This window comes from Protopterus annectens, chromosome 3.part1 (assembly GCF_019279795.1).
Source record: "Protopterus annectens isolate FY-2018-M chromosome 3.part1, PAN1.0, whole genome shotgun sequence".
NCBI lineage: Eukaryota > Metazoa > Chordata > Ceratodontiformes > Protopteridae > Protopterus > Protopterus annectens.
In genome coordinates this window covers 1,651,216,183-1,651,239,354 of record NC_056732.1, presented here as the reverse complement: position 1 = coordinate 1,651,239,354, position 23,172 = coordinate 1,651,216,183, and the positions used below count along the sequence as shown (strand labels likewise).

General features: G+C 43.0%; 1 protein-coding gene across 1 annotated transcript in view; it reads right to left on the bottom strand.

Annotated features, from left to right (window-relative positions):
* Positions 1–23,172, bottom strand: part of EFCAB1 (EF-hand calcium binding domain 1) — a 311,240-nt gene that overhangs the window by 101,984 nt on the left and 186,084 nt on the right. Inside the window, exon 5 of the mRNA XM_044067675.1 lies at positions 1,020–1,124. Coding sequence (XP_043923610.1) covers positions 1,020–1,124 — 105 coding nt within the window. The remainder of the gene's footprint in view (positions 1–1,019; positions 1,125–23,172) is intronic.

Genomic DNA, 23,172 nt, shown 5'->3' with positions numbered 1-23,172 from the left:
TTAAATTTGTGTGCCCACTGGAGCAGGCAAGGGAGGATGGGAGTGAGGCGCTATTGTGGTTTACTCATCCTGGAAGGGGGAATGAAGAAGATCTTGGTCACCACTTGGGTGACACCTAGCAAGAGCAGTGGATGTTACACTTGAGGAGCATATGCTTGTGTACATGTGCTGCCATGGTGCACATGCATGCAAACTCTCCGATTCAGTGTGTGGAGGCATGTTCTCTGTGGCAAGCAGTACAGAGTTCAGAGAGTTGCTATGAGAGTGCCTGTGTGTGTGTGTGTGTGTGTGTGGGGGGGGGGGTGCTGCTCACCAGTAATGGGTAGGCTGATACACAGTATCAGCAAGCAAGGCTGCTCCCTACGATCTGACTCTCACTAATGAACATTGTGTTTGGATGGGTTGATGGGTCTACTCAGACTGAAATTAATCATCAGTAGAGCTTTTGCACAGCCGAGAGACACCGACCTCCTGCCCCAGTGGGAATCTGGCTCCTACCCCCAGAGGACAAATGGGCTTAATGTGTGCAGGTAGAAGAGCCAGTGGGTGACGATTTATGGAGAACAAAACAAAGTGAAATATTTTAAGAAACAACCAAAGAAACATGAAAATGACAAAAAAGCTTATTTTTGGTCCCTTTGAACACTTGAACACACATAATATGTATGTGTGTGTGTGTGTATATATATATATATATATATATATATATATATATATATATATATATATATATATATATATATGTATATATATATATATATGTAATATGTGTATAAACGAAAAACATGTAAAAACTTTCTTTTAATGAAAACATAAAAGCATTTGTGCTGCTGTTTGCATGTTATATGTTATGTGTATATATATATATATATATATATATAAATACACACTATATATATATATATATATATATATATATATATATATATATATAGTTAGAAACTTTTTATCCTTTGCATCTCTGTTGAATTAATAGTTAACAGAAACATTTACACACACATATACAACCATATCTTTACCTTTGCATCTGGGAGACAGGGTCCAAATGCTTCAAGGAGTAGATTTTCATCTCTTACAGCTTTATCAAAGTCAGTATAAGACAGTCTGCCATCATGATCATGATCCTATGTGGAAAAAAATGCATAACTTATTTATGTAGAAATTTAAAGCAGCAGAAAAATCTAGATGCTTTTATAAATTTGGTTCCTTGTAATCCATGTTTGGTAATTTTGGGTCAGGTAAAGCAAAAGATGGGTTTGGAACCATGTAGAATTTCATACATAAATGTGGAGTTTAACATCTTACAAAATGAGATATGAGGGTTAATCATAACTCTCAACCTTTTAGAACAAGAAATCTGAATAAAGGCACAAATAGGGGGAACAAAGTCCCCAAAATAGCCCCCCCATCTTCCTTAGTAATGGGTTCCTACCCTAATGCTACCCCTTCTTCTAACCCTAATCCTATATCTTAAGGTCTTTAAAACCTTCTCGTAACACTACCACTACTCAGCCAAATTTCAGGCTAATATTTCACTGTGGTTTTTAATTTTAATATTGGGAGAGGCAGTAGTTTTCCTCTCTTGATATTATTGTGTTCGTTTTTTTTTCTTTCTTTTTTTTTTTTCTATTGTATACTATCGAAAAAGACGTTATGTACCTACCATAACGTTCCATGTTAGTTGTCTTCATCTTGCCTTCTTTCTTGCTGGTTGGGATCGGAGCTGATCCTCGGCTCTGACTCAGTCATCTTCTATAGCTCGAGAGCTGTTTACTGGCTTGAGGCTACCCCTTATCCCATGATGCCTAGCGCTAGCTACCCAGATCTCGTTTGTAATACCTAACCCCAGACATTGCCAGAGAATCAACCTGTCCAAACAGGTTGAGCAAACCTGTCATACTCTCTTAGTCAGTACTGGAAACAAACCAGAGAACATTCAGCCAGTGAAACCAAAACTCCTCTCAATCCAATAGAACAGGGGGATGGAGGGTGGGACGCAAGAAAGAAGGTGAGATGAAGACAACTAACATGGAATGTTATGGTAGGTACATAACTTCTTTATGTTAAGTTTTCTGTTTCGCCTTCGTTTTTGCTGGTTGGGACAGCATCCCTAGCACCTACAATCCTGGGCGGCTCATTGGAACAGACTCTTCAGAACAGTGGAACCAAAGTCAGCTCTGCTCCTGGAGACCATATGTAGCTTGTAATGAGAAATAAAGGTATGAGGATTTGCCCACGTAGCAGCTGCACAGATAGAATCCATGGGCAACCTAGATTGGAAGGCTACAGAGGTGGCCAAGGCCCTAGTAGAATGACCTTTTGGTTTGATAGATAACTCTTTGTTCCTTAATTGATAGATGAAAGTAATAGTGTGAGACAACCATCTAGATAAGGCACCTTGGAAACTGGGAGACCTTGTTTGCCTAGAGCATAGGAAAGGAATAGCTGGTCCGACTTCCTTATTTCCTTAGTCCTGTGCAGGTAAAAACGCAATTGTCTATGAACGTCCAGTTGGTGTAATTTGTACTCTGCCTTGTTGGTGTGGTTGGGGAAGAACACAGGAAGATCTATAGATTTGTTTAAATTATTTTCTGAGCAGACTTTCAGAAGAAATGAAGGATTAGTCCTCAGAGCAACCCTGTCCTTATGAAAAACCAAGTATGGAGGATGAACACATAGTGCCTGAAGTTCAGAGATGCGTCTGGCTGAAGTAATAGCTACCACAAAGAGTGTCTTTCACGATAGAAACTTAATAGGGCAGGATGTTGCTGGCTCAAAAGGGGGCAGAGTTAAGGAAGTTAATACCAGATTAAGGTCCCAAGGAGGAGGGGGATCTCTCACTGGAGGCCTAAGGAGAGTGGTCCCTCTCAAAAAGGCTTTACAGAGCTTATGAGACATAATGTTTGAATTTGACAGACCGACATGAAAGTTAGAAATGGCCGCTAATTGAACCCTGATTGTAGCAGAAGCGGACCCTGAATGAAAAAGTTGTGCTAGGAATTCTACAATTTCATGGACTGGGGCTGAAAAGGGATCTATATTCCTAGTCTCTGCCCAACAAGAAAAACATTTCCATTTACTAGCATAAGTTTTTCTGGTTGTGAATTTGTGAGAGGAGACAATAATCTCACATACAGTCGGGGAAATGCTAGGAAGCCTGGCTAAGGTTGGAAGTGGAGCAACCAAGCTGTGAGCTGGAGGGTTTGGAGGGATTGATGCAACCCGCCTGACTGATGAATCAGTAGGTCTGGAATCGGATCCAGAGTCCAGGGCTGATCGAGAAGGTAATGGTGCAGGAACGGTAACTATATCTGTCGAGGCCACTAGGGGGCAATGAGGATCATTTTGCAACCCAACGATATTGCTTTCTGTATGAATTTTGGAATCAGGGGAAATGGGGGAAAGGCATAAAGAAGTCCCTGAGGCCAGTCGTGGACTAGAGTGTCTCTGGGTGAGTGACCTGGAAGCGGAAGAAGGGAAAAGTAGTTGCTGCATTTGCTGTTGAAGGGGGTGTCAAAAAGATCGCAGCAAGGCTGTCCCCATTTGCAGAAGATCTAATCTGCAACTACCTGATTCATAGACCACTCGTGAGACATGAGAATAGCTCTGCTGAGCCTGTCTGCTATGACGTTGAACCTCCCAGGGATGTGCATCGCAATCAGAAATCATTGAGAAGAAATTGCCCACTGCCAGAGTCTGAGTGCTTCTCGACATAGGGGGTAGGACTTGGTTCTGCCCTGCTTATTGATGTACCACACCACTGACATGTTGCTCGTTTGAATTGCAGTGGTCCCAGAAGGGAGAGAGTCTTGAAGAGCTTGCAATGCTAGGAGCACGGCTCTCATTTCTAGGACGTTTATATGCAGGTGGTACTCATGAGGCTGCCAAGTGCCTTAGACTGTTCTGCCCTGATAATGCCCCCCCCTTATCAGGGAGGCATCTGTGTTCACTGTGGCTACCGGAGGGGGCTGAATTAAGGGTCTGCCCTGAGTCACTAGTGGGGAGACCATCCACCAGGAAAGGTGCCTTTCGCATGCTTCTGTGATCATGATCATTTGAGACATGGGCGGCTGTTGGAAAGACTACTGTGTGAACAGAAGCCACTGACGGAGCCTCATGTGAAAGCGGGCCAGTGGGATTAGAAGAATGGCTGCTGCCATGGAACCCAGAGTTTGAAGAACAAACCTGACTTGGATTCTTTTGCTCTACATCAGAATTTGTACTTGCTGATGACTTGTAGACACCCTTTCTGGTGGTAACCTTGCAGACATGTTCCTTGTGTCTAAGTCTGCACCTACGTAGGTGATAGATTGACAGGGCAACAAGGCAGATTTTTCAATGTTTATTGCATTGCCTAACTGGGAGCAGATTGTGATTGTGTAGTCCCTGGCTTGAAGAAGCTGATGCCTGGTAGTAGCAGTGAGGAGCCAGTCGTCTAGATATGGAAACACCTGGAATCCTCGACGTCTCAGGTGAGCCGTAACCACTGCCATACATTTGGTGCCTCGTGTGGGGGGGCTGTGTCCCCCACAGCCCCTGTTAACTATATATAACAACTTCAAGATCGCAAAATGGTAGAGAAGGAGCAAACTCCATGATTCATTAGTTTGAAATTTCATTTTTTTTGGGATTCAGTCTATTGTTTTTCTGTCTTCTGAAGTAGACCCTTTTCAGTCTATTGTTTTTCTGTCTTCTGAAGTAGACCCTTATATATATCTATATGTGTGTATATATAGATGACAGATACACACACACACACACACACACTATATACATATACACATACGGGTCCACGACAGATGAACAAAACACCAAAGGTTCCTGGAATTTATAAACTCAAATGCCATGGAACAACTAGTCACAACTCCCACAAGAAGGGAAAACATACTTGACTTGATCATCACCAACATGGAGACCCTATGCTCCACACCAGAAGTATACCCCTCATTGGTAAGATCAGACCATAAATTAATTTCACTGGATATCCAAAACCCGACCCCACCCCCAGCCCAGAAAACCGCAGTGAAAAACTTCTCAAAAGCGAACTTCACACTTCTCAAAACCGAGGTGGAATCCTTCAATGCCCCCGGGCCAGTGGATACTATGGCCCAAACCAAAGAATCCTATTTAAACGCATTCTATGGACACCTCCAGGAATGCATGGATCATGCTATCCCAAACAAAACCAAGACCCAATCATCCAAAGGCAGGCGTCCAGTCTGGTGGACCCCAGCCATAAATACGTTGTACAACAGAAGGAGGAAGCTACTACCTGATAGAGCAAAATCCCTAAAAGGGAAGGCATCTCTGATCAGTACTAGCAAAAAATTACGATCCCTCATCAAATCCTCCAAGGCCAGCTTCAAGAGAAAAATTGCACAGGACACTAAAGATAATCACAAGGCTTTCTTTGGCTATGTTAGGAACCTGGGATGCAACTCACAGATATGCTCAGAGTTGATTCTAAATGACAAAAAATACACTGAACCCACAGACATTGCCAACATCCTGGCAGACAGGTTCAGTGCAAACTCCCCCCCCCCTTCCCCCCCAAAAGAGCAAATATCTATCACAGCAGAGTGCAGCCTCCCTAACATCTCAGATGCTCAGGTGAAAGCTGCCCTCTCCAAAGCAAAAAACAATGCTTCAATGGGACCAGACGGAGTCCTGGGTTGCGTCCTACATGAGCTCCAAGAATAACTAAACCCTCATGCAAAACTGCTGTACAATCTCAGCCTCACTACAGGATATGTACCCAAAGAATGGTGTACAGCAACAATGGTCCCACTCCACAAAGGTGGTGCCTTAACGGACCCTGGTAACTATTGTCCCATAAGCCTGGCTAGCCTTATCTGCAAGGTCATGGAGGGGATCATCATGGAACTCATAAACAAAGACATTGGGGACCTACAAACACTAGATACTACCCAATTCGGCTTTGTCAGGGGCAGATCCTGCCTCTTGAACCTGGTCGACGTTTTCGAAACAGTCACCAAGGCCATAGATGAAGGGAAGGTAGTCCACACAGCCTATCTGGACCTTGCAAAAGCATTTGACACAATACCCCACTTGGGCATCATAGATAAGCTATCCAGCTTAAATATAAACCCCTATGTCACAAGATGGGTTGCTAACTGGCTCAAAGACAGAACCCACAGAGTCAGAATTGCCGGAGCCATGTCAGACTCGAAACTGGTTACAAGTGGTGTCCCACAAGGCTCTGTTCTGGGACCTCTTTTGTTCGGCATATACTTTTCCGAGGTACAGGCCAACAAGGGAGGACTATGGCTGACCAAGTTTGCAGATGACTGCAAACTCGGCGCCATAATTGACTCTCCAGCTGACATGAACATCCTCCAAGAAGGTCTCACAGAGATGGATAACTGGTGCCAGAGCCATGGCCTAAAGCTAAATGCCAAAAAGTGTATAGTCATACCCTCTGGCAAAAACAAAGTGCCCACAAATTACCACATAGGTGGCAACCCATTAAGTACAGAAGAAGTAATTAGGGACCTGGGGACCCAAGTTGATAGCAATCTCTCCTTCGACAACCACATCGCCAAAGTGGTTAGAAAGACCTTCTACATAGCCCACCTTATCAGGAAAGGATTCACATCTAGATCAAGTGAGGTAATAGTGCCCCTTTATTCATCCCTCATCAGGCCCATCATAGAATACAATGCCTCTTTTGGGATGTACCTTACCCGGCACCTGCAGTTACTAGAAAGACCACAAAAGTACCTCACAAAGAGGATCAAGGGACTCCAACAGATCCCATATGCTGCCCGGTTAAAAAACTCCAGCTCTACCCAGTTGCATACCACCTACTTCGTGGCGATCTATGCCTGACATACAAAGCTATGTCCAACCCAGAATTAATGGACATGCTCCACCTCCGAAAGTCTAAATCCCTCAAAACCACGCGCTCGAGGGACTTGAACCTCAGCACAGAAATAAATAGAACATGCTGGAGGGACAGATTCATAACCCAGAGGCTCCCTTCACTCTGAAATAGAATCCCAGTCCATGTTAGGAGGAGCACCTCACTGACTCTCTTCAAGAGGAATCTTGATGAGTTGATGGGAGATCATAGGTTTACCCCGGGGATTACTTCTGTGTCACTACTAGACAGAGGCACAGTAAACTAACCTTAAAAAGGGCATAGCAAACTCAAATCAAAGGGTGGCAAAAGCCAAACACACTCAGGCTAGGCTTATAAATGCCCCAGGGCAGATAGCCTAGTATGCACTTATGAACCAGATTACTAACAACCACATCGCTGAGACAACATCGCAGACAGCAGACATCCCCAACAATGGTAAGTGAAGGTATTACAGAATGGAATACATTTCTGTTTCCATAAAACACTCAAAAACACATTAATACGTGTATAGCAGGGGGGCAAGCCCCCCCGCACCCCCACACACAACCTACTTAAATATACCAACTCTGAGATCGCACTACAGTGAAGGAATGGGAGTAACTCCCATTCTGCACTACTCACCATTGTCGGGGATGTCTGCTGTCAGCGATGTCGTCTCAGCGATGTGGTCGTCAGTGATCTGGCATTTCGTTCATATGTCTTGGACCCATACATATATATATATATATATATATATATATATATATACACATATATATATATATATATATATATATATACACACACACACACACACACACACACACACACACACACATTTTTTTTTGAATGCAGATGAGAAGAGAGACAGCCTGTTGCCCAGAGTCAGAAAGCTCATGACTATAATTACTGCTTGTTGGTCTTGCAACTGTAAAAGGTCATAAAAGTTAAACATAGGAGTTTACAGTTATTTTTAGCTAGTGGTAGAATCAGCTGTTAGGTAATATTTTTGTAATGCCAATAGTCTGTTCAAAACTATTTATTTTACATTCCTCTGTGCAAAAAAAAAATATGCATGAAAGTTGTATAATTAACGTAACATCAGATTTTCATTATCTCTATCCATCCATTGCAATACCGATGGACTGGTCACTGCAGGTGTTATAAAAATTGTCATCTGCACATCTCCTAAAGCTTAAGCTCCTCTCTCGAGTCTCACAATGCCCTTCACTTCACTCACTACTCCATATAAAGTTTGCCAAATTCATCATCAGTAGTCCTGAAAATTAGAAGTTATGTACCTACCATAACGTTCCATGTTAGTAGTCTTCTCTCGCCTTCTTTCTTGCTGGATGGGTTCGGAGCCGAGGCACTTGCTAAGCTCGAGAGCTAATTTTACCAGCTCGAGACAACCCTATATCCCATGATGCAAGGCAAGACTACCTCAGATCTCATTTGGTAGCTACAAGAAAAAACCCTGCCATAAAAACTTCTTCACAAGGAAGAAGACAAACTAAAAGTAGAAGAAACCAGGTCAAAACCCGGTAACAGTAGTGACACTTCCTACTGGGAGCTCATGGAAAGAGTGAACTAAACCCAGAAAAGAGTACAACTTCAAGGTCTGTCCAGGCTAGGGGGAAGGAGGGAGGGACGCAAGAAAGAAGGCGAGAGAAGACAACTAACATGGAACGTTATGGTAGGTACATAACTTCTAAATGTTAAGTTGTCAAACTCGCCTTCATTCTTGCTGGATGGGACCGCGTCCCTAGCACCTCTATCCTGGGTGGCTGAATGGAACAGACTCTTGAGAACTATGGAACCAAACCTGGCCCTGTCCCTGGAGGCCAAGTCCAATTTGTAATGAGAAACAAAGGTGTGAGGAGTGGCCCAAGTGGCTGCTGCACAAATGGTGTCAATAGGTAGCCTATCTTGAAAAGCTGTGGAAGTGGCTAGGCTCCTGGTAGAATGTGCTTTTGGTTTCGAGGGCAGTTGCTTGCCCCTAAGAAGATAAACATAAGAAATGATAGAAGACAGCCATCTGGATAGGGTCACTTTGGAGACCTGAAGACCTTTCCTGTTTTCTGCATAAGAAAGAAACAGTTGATCAGATTTCCTGAATTGTTTAGTTCTGTCCAAGTAATACCTGAGTTGACGATGGACATCCAAACAGTGAAGTTTTTGTTCCGTCTTGTTAGAATAATTAGGGAAAAAGACTGGCAAATCAATAGATTGGTTGATATTCTTCTGGGAAGCAATCTTAGGCAAAAAGGATGGATTGGTTCTTAATGATACCCTATCTTTGTGGAAAACCAAATATGGGGAACGGACACAGTGAGCCTGAAGTTCAGACACCCTTCTGGCTGAAGTAACAGCCACTAGAAAAATTGTCTTCCAGGAAAGAAACTTCAATGAGCATGTAGCAGCCGGTTCAAAGGGGGGTAGTATCAAGGATGCCAGCATTAAATTTAAATCCCATTGCGGAGGGGGATCTTTGATAGGAGGTTTTAGGAGAAATATCCCTCTCAGAAAGGCTTTGCAAAGCTTGTGGGACATAATATTTTGATCCACTAAGCCCACATGAAAATTTGAGATAGCTGCCAATTGAACCTTAACTGTAGATGGAGAAGAACCCAATTGAAATATCTCAGCTAAGAATTCCAATACTGAATGCACAGGAGCAGTAAAGGGATCTAAGTCTCTAGACGTTGCCCAGAAGGAAAAACGTTGCCATTTACTAGCACTTTAGAGAAGCTACTATGATCTCTCTAACAGGGTCAGAGATCATAGGAAGCCTGGCTAAGGAAGGAAGTGGAGCAACCAAGCAGTGAGGTTGAGAGAAGGAATGGACCGGTGCAGTTGACCCGAATGGTGGGTCAGAAGATCTGGAACTGGGTCCAGATGCCAAGGCTGTACCACGAGATGACGATGCAGGGACGGAAACCAAATTTGTCGAGGCCAGTAAGGGGCAATGAGAATCAACTTGGCTCTCAATATGGTAGCTTTCTGAATTACTTGAGGAATAAGTGGGTATGGAGGAAAAGCATAAAGAAGTCCCCGGGGCCAATCCTGGGTTAGAGCATCTCTCGGGGGATGGCCTGGTAGAGGAAAGAGAGTGAAGAAGTCTAGGCATTTGCTGTTTTGGGGTGTAGCAAAACGGTCGCAGCAAGGAAAGCCCCACTTCTGAAAAATCTCGTCCACTACCGATTGTTTGAGAGACCACTCGTGTGGCATGAGAATAGCTCTGCTCAGCCTGTCCGCTAAAAGGTTGGATTTCCCGGGGATGTGCATTGCTATCAGAAACCGATGAGAGGAGATTGCCCATTGCCAAAGTCTGAGAGCTTCTTGACACAGTGGGTAGGACCTGGTCCCGCCCTGCTTGTTGATATACCAGACCACGGACATATTGTCCATCTGAACTGCAATTGTCCCTAAAGGAAGAAAGTCGTTGAGGGCCTGCAACGTTAAAAGCACTGCTCTCATCTCTAGGACATTTATGTGCAGATGGTATTCTATTGGTTGCCAAGTCCCATGGACCATCCTGCCCTGACAATGCCCCCCCCACCCGATCAGAGAGGCATCCGAAGTGACTGTGGCAACCGGGACTGGGGGAACAAACAGTCAGCCCTGATGGAGTTGCGGAGAAGACATCCACCAGGTTAGATGACTCTTGCACGATTGTGTCACAAATATCTCGTGTCGCATGGGGAGCTGCTGGAATGACCACTGGATGAACAACATCCACTGCAAAAGATGCATGTGGAAGCGGGCTAATGGCAGTAGAACAATGGCCGCAGCCATAAGACCTAGAACCTTCAGGACAAATCTGGCCCTGATTCTCTTGTTGAGTAATATGATTTGAACGTACTTTTGGATGTCCAGAATTCTTTGGTTTGTGAGTCTCGCTGACATCCTGACAGTGTCTAATTCTGCGCCTATAAAGGTAATAGATTGGCAAGGTGACAGAGAAGATTTTTCAAAGTTTACTGAAATCCCCAATTGGTTGCAGATGTGAAGGGTGTAGTCTCTGGCCTTGAGAAGTTGATGCCTGGTGGTGGCAGAGAGGAGCCAGTCATCTAGGTACGGAAACACCTGGAATCCTTGACGTCTCAGATGAGCCGTGACCACTGCCATACATTTGGTAAACACTCTGGGGGCTGTAGTGAGGCCAAAGGGCAGGGCTCTGAATTGAAAATGACTGGTCCCCAGCCGAAAGCGGAGAAACCTTCTGGAGCGCCTGTGAATTTTTATGTGATAGTACGTGTCCTGAAGGTCTATTGAGCACATCCAGTTGTCCTTGCCCAAAAAGGGTAGAATGGACTGACGCGTGACCATCCGGAATCTTACCTTCTTGACAAACTTGTTTAGTTTGCTGAGGTCTAAAATTGGTCTCCAATCTCCCGTCCTTTTGGGGACCAAAAAGAATCTTGAGTAGATGTCGGATCCTACTTGGTCTGCTGGAACTAGTTGGATGGCTCTTTTTGCTAGGAGCTTTGATACCTCCAGCTTTGCCAATTCCCTTAGACCGGGTGAAACGTCTGGAAGAGAATGATGAGGAATGTGATATCTCTTGAAAGGAATACTGTATCCCTCGGATATGATCGACTGTACCCATTTGTCTTGAGATAGGGAACGCCAGGCTATTGGGTACAGCGACAATCTTCCCCCGACTGCCTCCAAGGGTGGACAGTCGGGCAACACCTCAGGGATGCTGGAAGGGTTTATCAGAGAGAGGCTCCCTGCTACCCTGATTCTGCGGACCCCCTCTGCCCCTAGGGCGGCGTCTATTGTTATTACCCCCTCTGCCTCTGGGGGTAAACTGACCACGTGTGTCAGGCGTGACTCCCTGAGATTTACGAAACCACATTTTCCCTCCCTTCTGCCCTTTTGGATAGGGTCTTGAAGGGGTGGAGAAATGGACTCCTACGGCAGAAAGAGTCTTGCCGTCTTGCTCACACCTGGTCAATGTGCCCTTCACCTGAGGTCCGAACAAAGCCAAACCATCAAAGGGCGTATTAGTGAAGGACGCCTTAAAGGGATCTGCGAAATTACAAAGCCGCATCCAGGCCTGACGCCTAAGTGCCACTCCTGTGCCTGCGGCTCTACTCGCTCCATCGGCTGCATAAGAGATGAGCCGCATGGAGGAGTTGGTTATAGAATTTAGGATTCCTAGCTGTGAGGCAATCTTTTCTTGAGCCCCCGCAGCTGATGGATCCTGAACCACTTCACCTAGTTCCTTGAGAATGTCTCTCTGAAGCCTGGTAAAGTGACAGAGATAGTTCAGCGAACGCATAGCAAAGGTCGCTGAAGAAAAAATCCGCTTACCATACCTATCCATGGTCCTAGAGTCCTTGTTAGGAGGATGGACAGGTACGGAAGGATCAGCAAGTTCCTTCTTAGTGGCCGCCGCCACCACCATGGCATCAACCGGGACACCTTTGGTAAGAAACCGTTTGTCTGAAGGGGCCGTGATAAATTTAGAGGGCCTCCTGGGGACTGGTTCCACAGAATCCGGGGCTGTCCATGCCTTCTGAGCCACCACTTGCATGAGCGGGTCGAAAGGCGGAGACACCCAGGAGGTGGAGGGTCGAGATCCAAAAGCCTCCAGGTATACAGACTCATCCTCGGAGGGGTCAATGGAAGGCCAATTCCCCCTCTGTTTAAGGAGTTCCAGGATGTCTGAAATAGAGACATCCTCAGAGGGGGACCGTGGGGAGCCCTCCGACTCATCTAAGTCGGTATCTGATGTCGTAGACTCAGGGGAGTCTGTGTGCTTCCTCTTGCACGTCCTCTTACGCGGTTCTCCCGCAGGATCAGGAGAAACCTCGGAAGAGGAAGTTCTTCCCAATGGGGAAACCTGAGGCGATGGATCTCTGGGTCCGGGAGCAAGAGAATGGCAAGAGACATCAACAGGCACCGAAGAGGGAGGAGCTAATGGAACAGACCGCTGACTCAGCTCCGGGGCTAGAACACTCCTCATCACCTCGAAGGCTCCCCTCCCAGGGAGGCCAGAAGACTCTCGCTCCAAAGAAACAGGAATCCCTGGTCCCACCAAAAAGGAAGGCTCCGAGGCCGATGTCGGTGCCGAGCTCACCAATGCCGAAGCTCCAAGAGGGAGAGCGGGGTCGGACAAGGGTCCGATGCCACTAGCCCCCTCGGAGCTGACAAGGGAGACCCGATGACCGGATCCCTCCAAGGAAGATCTCATGGAAGAGATCGGAGTCGAAGATGACGGAGCCGAAAGGGGAAGTATCGGCTCCGGCGCACTCACGGTCACCGCTCCGAGAAGCTCCAGCTCCGAAATCTGGAGGAGAGTCGGAGGAGGAATTTCAGGGGGATGAGAAATAGCAGTCATCTGTTGAGACGGGCTATGGAGCATTTGGGCTAGTGCCTGTGACTTCAGCAGTCTACTTACCACCCTCTCTAAATCATGGTCTGATAGCCTGGAAGACCTTGAAGATCGGCTCCGATGGCTCCGCTCCGAAAGTAGAGGAGATCCCGGAGCCGAACGAATCGACTCCAGGGAAGGGGACCCAGATCTCTTCTTGGACGGAGCCATCGGAGCCGAAGACCCTTTGGTTCCAGATGGAGCCAAAGGCTTGTTGGCTCCAATACTGGTTAAAGATGTGTCGGCTCCAGCCGGAGCCGACATAGTGATAGGTACTTGTGTATCGGAGCCAGACGGAGCCGATACCACAACCTCCAAAGTGGAAAGATCGGCTCCAGCTGGAGCCGATCTCGACTCCGAAGGAGTCGGAGCCACCGCCAAAGGCTTAAGTACCACAGCCTGGGCTTTAGGTGGCTTAGAGGGTTTAGCCGACCCAGTCTTGGTCGGAGAACCCTCTGGCTTCAACAAGCCATGTAGAATCAGCTTGTTTCTACGTTCCTGCAGGACTCTCTGGCTAAAGGAGTGACAAATAGCACAGGAGTCCTGCAGGTGTAAAGGCCCCAGGCAGTACACACAAGAAGTGTGACCGTCTGTCAGAGACATCTTCTGACAGCACGAGTCACACTTCTTGAAGCCTGAGACCTTCACTTCCTTAGACATAGTATGCCCACAAAAAACACACAGACACACAACAGTCACACAGTTATCTTAAGGAAAACTGAAAAAAACACAGACACTCTCCTGACAGGAAACTGGGAGGGAGGCTTAAGGCCTAAGAGAGAAAAATTATCCTTATATAAGGAAGAAAAAGGGAATATAGGGTAAAAGAATGTCTAATACAATAGCGCTAACACTATAGTGAAGCCTAGAGAAAAGGGGAAAAAAATACTCTGACTAACTCTGTATAATCCAAAAAACTTTACCTGAGTTGGTAAAAAGAGACCTCTTCGCGAAGTGGCAAACGAGATCTGAGGTAGTCTCGCCCTGCATCATGGGATATAGGGTTGCCTCGAGCTGGTACAATTAGCTCTCGAGCTTAGCAAGTGCCGAGTCGGAGCCGAGGATCGGCTCCGAACCCATCCAGCAAGAATGAAGGCGAGTTTGACAACTTAACATCTAAGTATTAACCTCAGTAACATGTAACAGGTATCACTTGCCCTAGGATAAGCCTGTGGAGAAGGCAACAAAGCCTGTCAGGAAAACAATAGCTTAACAGTTTGAATGGGGGAAGGGGGCAAAGTTATTGAAGTGCTCAGAAATGGATAATGAAGAGCTAACATTATGGTAAGTGTGTATCTTTCACACCTTATGTTATCCAGTCTGTAATTTCAAAACTGAAGAACAGAGTTCCCACCCAGGCATTTTTGGTGGCATCATGATAGAATATCATGGAGTATGTTGACCCCAGTGGACAGCCTAGATCTAGAGATTATATCCAGCATATAGCGTCATACAAAACTGTTCAGTGAAATCCATATTGCCCCAGCAAACATATAATTCAGTGGTGAATTATTGAATATATTTCCATCGCTGTCTAGTAGAATTTGCTTCAGATTTTGAGTATAGTAGAAGATGATGCAGTTTGCTAGCCATCTGGACAATGTTACCTTAGATATTTTCTGACACAGTATGGTAGAGTTAAATGAACAAATAACTGATCATGTTTCCTAGAGTCTTTTTTTTCTCTTTGTAGGTATTAGCTGTCTATGAGCATCTGGGCAATGCAGAGTGTTCTCTCCTTTGTTGAAATATAGTAGATAAAACACTGCCATATTAATAGATTGACTGATATTTATCTGTGATGTTATCTTAGGTATTAATGAAGGACTGATATGTATGGGAATGCTATGAAAACTCCAAAGGGTGGGCAACATGAGAAGCCTGTAGTTCTGAGGCCCTAATTGCTGACATTTTCCTTGACAGGTATCTGAGGTCAGTTAAGATGCTAGTTCAAAGGCTGGGTTTGTGAGTTTCTCTAGAATAAACAGAGATCCTGTGGAGGAATATGATCCTTAATGGGAGGACATTGGTGCCAGAAGACAAAAATAATGAAATTCCTGAAGAAAGCTGGGTATAGCTATCAGATTAACTTTTATTGTGGAGAAACTGGAGCCTGCATCAAAAGAAGACAAAAGAAAAAAGAACTGAAGGAACTGGGTCTGTGAATGGATCCAAGCCCTGTTTTGTAGCAGAGATGGAAGACATTTTTCCATTTGCCTCCATAAATGTTCCTTGTGGATGTTTTTTGGGAATGTAGTAAGGATCTGTGTTACCCTTAACAGGTATAAAGGGTCAGTGGCCATTATGGGGATCGTAGAAACCGTGCAGTTGAGGGAATGAAGATTCAGGCTGAGGCTTGCTGATCAATTGGGACAAAAGATCCGGAACTGGATCCAGAAGTAGGTGGGACTGCACTCATGAAGGCCAACATGGGATGATGAGGATTAATAATGCTTTGTACAACTTAGCTTTCTGATGAAATCTCAGGAGGTGGAGAAAACAAGGTGGGAAGGCACAGAAAAGCCCCACTGGCTATTGGTGGACTAGAGCATCTTGGGGATTTTGTCCCTACAGGGGCATTGGTGCACTTTGTGTTGGATGGGGATGTAGAGAGGCTGCAGCAACACTTTACCCAGCAATAGCATGTCCATATTCTAGGTGGACTGAGGGACCATCTCTGTGTGGCATGAGACTGCATCACTGAGGATACCCCATAGAACATTGCTCAGCTGAAAATGTGCAGTGCCATGAGAGAGCATCATCAGTTCTCAAATTCTCAAGATTTACCAACAGAGAGGAAATTATCTGGCTCCCCTGTCTGTTAATATATCACACAAATTCCATATTGTTTGTGTGGATAGCTATTGCTCCCTGGGGAGGTGGTCTTCAAAAGCAGTACATTGATGTTGAAATTGGCCCCTTGTTGATGAGTCCACATCTCTTGACAGTCTGCTCTAAACAGTGCCCCTCACTCCAAGATAGATGCATCTTAGGTCACTGAGACCAAGATGAAAAGGGGGTGAAGGGATATATTGTGGTCAAACTGGGTAGCCACTGTTGTAGAAGTGTTTGGCATGTTTGCATAATGGAATGACCTGGTGAACAGGTCCTTCCTGCTGAAACCACTGAACGTGGGAGGGTCCACTGTAGAACTCTCTGTAATACCTTGAAAATTGAACGAGATGACTCATTGCTGCCATGAGACTAACTCTTTGAGAATGAATACATCAGTTGGTACAGAATGGTACAAGAGAAAGCTGACTTCAAGGAGATTGTTCTGTCTTGAGACAGTCTGACAAATTTTGAATGGTTCCAGATGGCAACCTATAAATACCAGATTTTGCTATGGCTCTAGCTTGAACTTTGGAATGTTTGATAAAATGACCAAGGACAGACAAAGCTGGTGTAAACAGTTCCCTGTGTTTATTAATTCTATCATGGTAGAGACAAGGAGTCAGTCATTCGGATATTGGAATATTTTGATTCCCTTTAGTCTAGTGAGCAGTAACCACTGCCATAGATTTAATAAACACCCAGAAAAATTAAATCCAAAAGGACTAAAAAAAAGACCAATATCTATATGTGATATAGAAAGAGAAGAAACACCATCAATGCTAACAAATAAGATACAAAAGATTTCTACAGAATGATTTATTGTTGCATGTCACATGAGTCTCTGAGATCACTGTCTGGATGCCTGAAATTGCAAACAATATATGTAGTACAGCGGGAGGGAGGTGAAGGGCATTGTGGGTATCAAAGGAGAAGACTGAACTTCGGAAGTTGCGCAGATGCAGATTTTGGCACAGTTTGCAGCAACCAGTCATTTCACTTCTGAAGTGGATAAACTGAGTAATGTAGGATTACTTATTTGTTTATTTAATTTTCAAACCCTATTGCTAAACTTCTTTACGTAATAATAATTGTTCTATCTCACATCCTGTGACTGGATTCTTAGTGATGTATATTAGGGTAGCTGCACAAAACCAATGAGCTGCAAGTATTGTCAGTCTCCTTTTGAAATGCTTAGTTTTAGATTTCAAGGGATGGCACTCACCTTTTTTTTGAAAATATTTTTATTAAATTTTCATAAAACGTAATCACTACAAAATCTGTAATCATGAATGTGCATACATATTTAAAAGTAAGACCCCCCAATTTTACAAATGCAGAAACAAAGACAATAACTAGAATATTTATGAGTGTACATCAGCCTTCTAGTCACTCCTGTTGTTGCCTGTCTGTTCAATTCCGGAATGTTTTTTTTTTTTTATTTTTGCTTGTCAAGCAGTTCTTTAGATTTTGTCTATTGAGACAAGAGGTAATTCTGTTCATTCTTAATCCGATTGTAATAATTTCTAGATGAGATACTTCAGTTGCTAAACATATACATTCTTTAAATGTGGGAGTGAATTCATTTTTCCAGTTTTGTGTGGTCACGTTTCTGAAGATGGTTAATACAGTCCACAATATGTTGTATTTCATTATTTTAACACAGTTGGGAATAGAGGTATTAAAAAGAATTAATGATTTAGATAAAATAAATGTATCTCCAAAAAATGCCTGTAAAAAGAATATTATTCCAAAATGGAAATAAGACAGTACAATCAAAGAACATGTGTTGCCAATCTGCTTTAAGTTCTTTCTTGCATCTCCGATAAAGTGCTTTTTCTTGTAAAATTCAATTTTATGAGGGGTAAAGAAGGACCTATGTAAAAACTCCCATGCAAACAAATGCCATCTGTGAGAAGAAGTAGTATGTTTAGATGATAACAGAAACATTTTTTTCTTCTTCACTTGGTGGTCTATTATTGTTTTGGATAAAATAGTTCCAATATGTATCATTACATGTTTTAGTTTCCCTTTTTACCACTTTATATAAGTTGGACAAGCGACCATGTCCCAGGGAATTTTGTTGCAATAAAAATACAATATATTCAGTCAATTTTGGGACATGATCCCTTAACATTGTTTTCATTGACTTAATTTCCCATTCTAAATATAGTCTACATGATTGTATATCTAACCTCATATCTTTATCCAAATCATATTTATTCCTAATGTAATCTACTTAGTGCAGCTTTTCATCTTTCATTAACTGAAACCAGTCCAACAGATTCTTCTCTTTAAAGGCAACCCTTGTTTCTAAATTTGAAGTAGGGATATTACTTTAAGTATATGCTATGGGAAACATAAGGAAAATCCATGCTTTATAAGCCAGATTTCTATATATACAATTTCTAAAAGTTTTTAATATATTCAAAGTTAAGTTAAAGAATCACTTGTTTGGTGAGGCACTCACCTTTCTGAGAGTGAGAGAGAGAGAGAGAGAGAGAGAGAGAGAGAGAGAGAGAGACTGACTGCTCAGCTAATATTACAGCTTTATAATTTTAAGGGTATACAGCATTTCTGACCTTCATGTGCCAGGCGGGTCTGGCTGGAGGCAACATTTACTATAAATGCAGAAAGGTGTAGTAGCATTGAAAACAAGATTCTTAGCCCCTCATGGAAAACACTGGACGTGTGTGAATGTAATGTAGTTTTAGCCAAGATACAGTTACTACTGGTAAGACTCAGCACTGAAAGACACTGGGCTGACAGTGAGGTGGATGAGTTCATGAGAAGCCAGCATTCATAACTCTTTTTCAGCTGTTCAGTGTGAAGCTTATTTAGGTGTAGCTGGTGTTGGCCATAGCCAAAACAAAAGTGTACATTTGCTGTATGCTCTTAAGGCTAAACACTTCATGTATGTATATACTGTCACTATTATGTTTTGAAGTGCCATTCTTGACACATTAATTGGTAGCAGTACTGGAAGTTTGTAAAATGCAATTATTTAGGCTGTGAAACAGTTCTCTTACAAGAAGTGTGCACTCTTGCAGCTGGAAGTTAAATGTACTGAAGTACCCACTGCATAGCACTTTTTAAAGACAGAATAAGTTAGCAAACAGGCAGAATGAGCTCCAAAGAATATACCAGCGTATCATTGGCACAGCTGGTTAAAGAGATTAAAACATCAGGGCTCCCCATATGCTGGTATAGCCAAGGATAAGCTGATAGTAGTTTTGTGAGCAGTTACATTTAGACCACCAAACCTAGAAAAAAGCCTGGCAGGACCCATAAGTACACAGCATGGAGCAAAATGGCAACTTAATACTTCCAAAAATAATATCAAAATGCTGTTTGATTTGCAGAAAATGGACCTGCAGCTGGAGATAAAATGGATGGAGTCTAAAGCAGGGGTGAGAATAAAATAGTGTGAGATGCAGGAAAGGGAGAAGGTGTGAGCAGTTAAGACCAGCAAGAAGAAATAGAAAAGCAGTGCCAGCACAAGAAAGAGATGCTTGGTCTTTGTCAAATGCTCATGAATAGCAGCAGTGAAAACCCAGCCCTGGAGGCTATCGTCAGTACTAAATTGTACTAAACTGATTCTTCCATATAAAGATCATTTCATTCAGGCAAGCAGACCGGGGACAATGGATGAGGTTTTTAACCTTTCTGCTGAAGGGTAAGGCAATACATGTTGTCACTGATTAGATCACATCAAACATAAAAGGTGTTTGTATGAATACTTTACATCAATTCTTAAAGTTTATAAGAAAAATTTTAGAGAACACAAGAAAAAAGAAGAGGCCTTTGCCTGGATGTAGTTGAAACTGGTTGAGGCACCAAAAAAAAAAAAAAAAAAAAGAGTACAAGACCGCTTTACCTAGAACTACATAACTACATAGAGGCAGAACAGAGCTCTTGCAAGCACTTTAAACTATCATGGCAGGTCCAACAGGCAAAGGGGAAACTCCTGGTTCCAGTACAAGATAAGGTCTTGGATTATATGTTTCTGATGTAACCAAACAGGGATGTATGGACCAAATGCCTAGAGTGCAAAGCCAAGTGAGAGCATTAACAGAAGTGATACCACTGTAGTAGCGATTTGTCCTAATACCACAGCTGTTGCAAACTAACACAAATATGTATAACCTATCCTTTTGCTGGGAAAAGAAGTAATTGCTAAGATGAATACTACATTAGACATATTTGCTAAGTCTGTTGCTGTTAAAAGTGAGCATTACTTGGGTAAGCAGTCACCTCTAGTTAAGGCCATATGGGAGGCACCTTTTCAGGTACCTCTAGCCAGAGTTCCTCTGAACTGAAAAGACAAGAAGGGAAACAAGCAGGAGGCAGTCTTTGATGACACTCCTGCAAATGTGTTAATAAGAAATGATTGAGGACACATTATCTTGTGTAAATACACTTGCATGCATCTGGGCTTGCAGAAAAGGAGGTGAGGGCCAAGCCACTGACAACACCTCCATCAGAATACTATTATATGGCTACTTTAGCAGAAGGGTTAGGTAGTAGCAACAAACCTGAATGTGAGCCACATATATCAGATGGTAGTGGACATGATCAGGAAGGGGAACTTCAGGGAAAGAGCTAGGTAGTAGCAGCATGACTGAATCTGAGCCACATCTGTCAAAAAGATACTAGATTTCTTTTCGAAGGAGAACTTGGAATGATCACAAATTAAGAATTGATATGGGTACAATTTTTGGATTCCATATTGCAGGATGTGAGGGAAGGAGCCAAGGATGTAATATGGAAAAGGGTATTTTAGCTCCTTCTGGAAAACACTGTACATTGTGTGTGTGTGTGTGTGTGTGTGTGTGTGTGTGTGTGTGTGTGTGTGTGTGTGTGTGTGTGTGTGTGTGTGTGTGTGTGTGTGTGTGTGTGTCTGTATATGTATATGTATATAAATGCTTTACATTTAAATGTTCTATGTACTGAAAAATCAACCTACAAAACATCAGTCACTATACGCTAAACATTTAATCCATGAAAATTAAAGTATCGAAAGAGGCACACACACTACCCTCTTCCAGGGTCAATACCTCAGCCTATTATTTGTTAAAAAAGGGTTGGTATTGTGGGAAGGGTTTTTCTAAAGGAGGCCCTGCTCCACCTTACTAATAACTGCTGAATTTAACCCTCCCCCCAATCCCAGTCCTATACCCAACCTTAAAAATAAACTTTCCCATATCACTACCACTACACGACATCTCAGACACAGAATACATACAAAACATACATGTGTATACATGCACACATATACAAATACAACACACATAGTTTAAACTATCGTATCCCCTTGCCTAATCGTAACCTGCACACAAAATTCCCATTCAGTAATTTCCAAACCCACACTTACTTACACAACCCATGCATTCAATATTACGTGTGCTCAAAATTTAGGATTCAAACAGAAATGCTCAACAATCTGAACATTCAGTCTTCTAATTGGAATCCATATAATTCAAAATTTAAGTTTAACATTCTCGGGTAATTTTTGAGAACATTGCCATGTAAACCTTTTCATAACAGATCCAGTATCTGCTGTTGGAAGATGCCTCAGTTGAGTCATAAGCACACTTCAAAGAATGTTTGGTTACTGGTGACTCAAAAGTAATATAAGTATTCAGAAAAGCTTTTCCTTCAGGAGAAGGAAAAGTGTCATTGTTCCTCATTTTCAGATGAACAAGCAAAAAACTTAACATGGGCTTGACAATTATGAATCTTAAAAATGTGTTGCAGAGGAATAATCTCTTCCAAAATCTGTCAAAGGCTTTTCCATCCTTAGAGGAGACATTAGCATTTATTGAATGTTTAGCTGCAGAACAACTGGTCAAGGAAATTACTGTTGGGTTGGATCTGGGATTGGAAAATAAAAAATGTGTAAGATCGAGGAACTTTGTACAATTTATCTGATTTCTTAAGGACTGCAGTCTATAACAATAACATCTTCCAAAGATGGAAGAATATGAGGAATGGGACTGGGTTGCTGAAATTCCAGTTGTTATAAAGGATAATATTGCTGCAAAGAAAATGGAAAATTGTTATGTTACCACTGTAACAATCAGAAGAAATACTCTCATAAGAATCAGTTATGTGAGGAGAAAAAAAAAGAAGTTATGTACTTACCAATACGTTCCATGTTTGTAGTCCATCTCGCCTACATTCTTGCTGGATGGGTTTGGAGCCGATATACGGCTCTGACTCGGCCGATACTAAAGCTTGAGAGCTTTTACTGGCTCGAGGCTAGCCCCTATCCCATGGTGCCTCATGGAAAATCCCCAGATCTAGTTTGCAAGAAAGAAAGAAATAACTTATCAGGTAAGACCAATGTAAGAGCTACATAAATGCAGCAAAGGATTTAGAAAATATAATGCATGCCAGGTGGACAACAAAGAGAACCATGTCAGGCAGCATCAGAATAGTCCAACAGATCCCCCAGAAAACAGGAAGGGGGTTGGAGGGAGGGACGCAAGAATGTAGGCGAGATGGACTACAAACATGGAATGTTATGGTACGTACATAACTTCTTTATGTTATGTAGTCCTATCTCGCCGTAATTCTTGCTGGATGGGACAGTGTCCTTAGCACCTATAACCCAGGTGGCTCAAGCGAAAAGACTTTTCAGCACAGTGGACCCAAAGGAAGACCTGTCCCGGGAGGCCAAATCCAATATGTAATGAGTGACAAACGTATGTGGTCTTGCCCAAGTAGCTGCTGCACAAATAGTATCAATTGGGAGCCTAGATCTAAAGGCACATGAAGTAGCTACAGCTCTAGTAGAGTGACCTTTAACTTTGACAGGTAATTGTTTGCCAGCTTGTTGATAAGCAAATGATATGCAATCCGAAAGCCATTTTGAAAGAGTAATCTTAGAAACAGGCAAGCCTTTCTTTTTGTCAGAAAAGGAAACAAAAAGTTGATCGGATTTTCTGAATTCTTTAGTCCTGTGTAGATAAAACCTGAGTATCCTGTGGACATCTAGCTGGTGTAGTCTATACTCTGACGTATTAGAGTGGTTTGGAAAAAATACAGGTAGCTCAATGGTATTATTCAGATTGTTCTCTGAGCATACTTT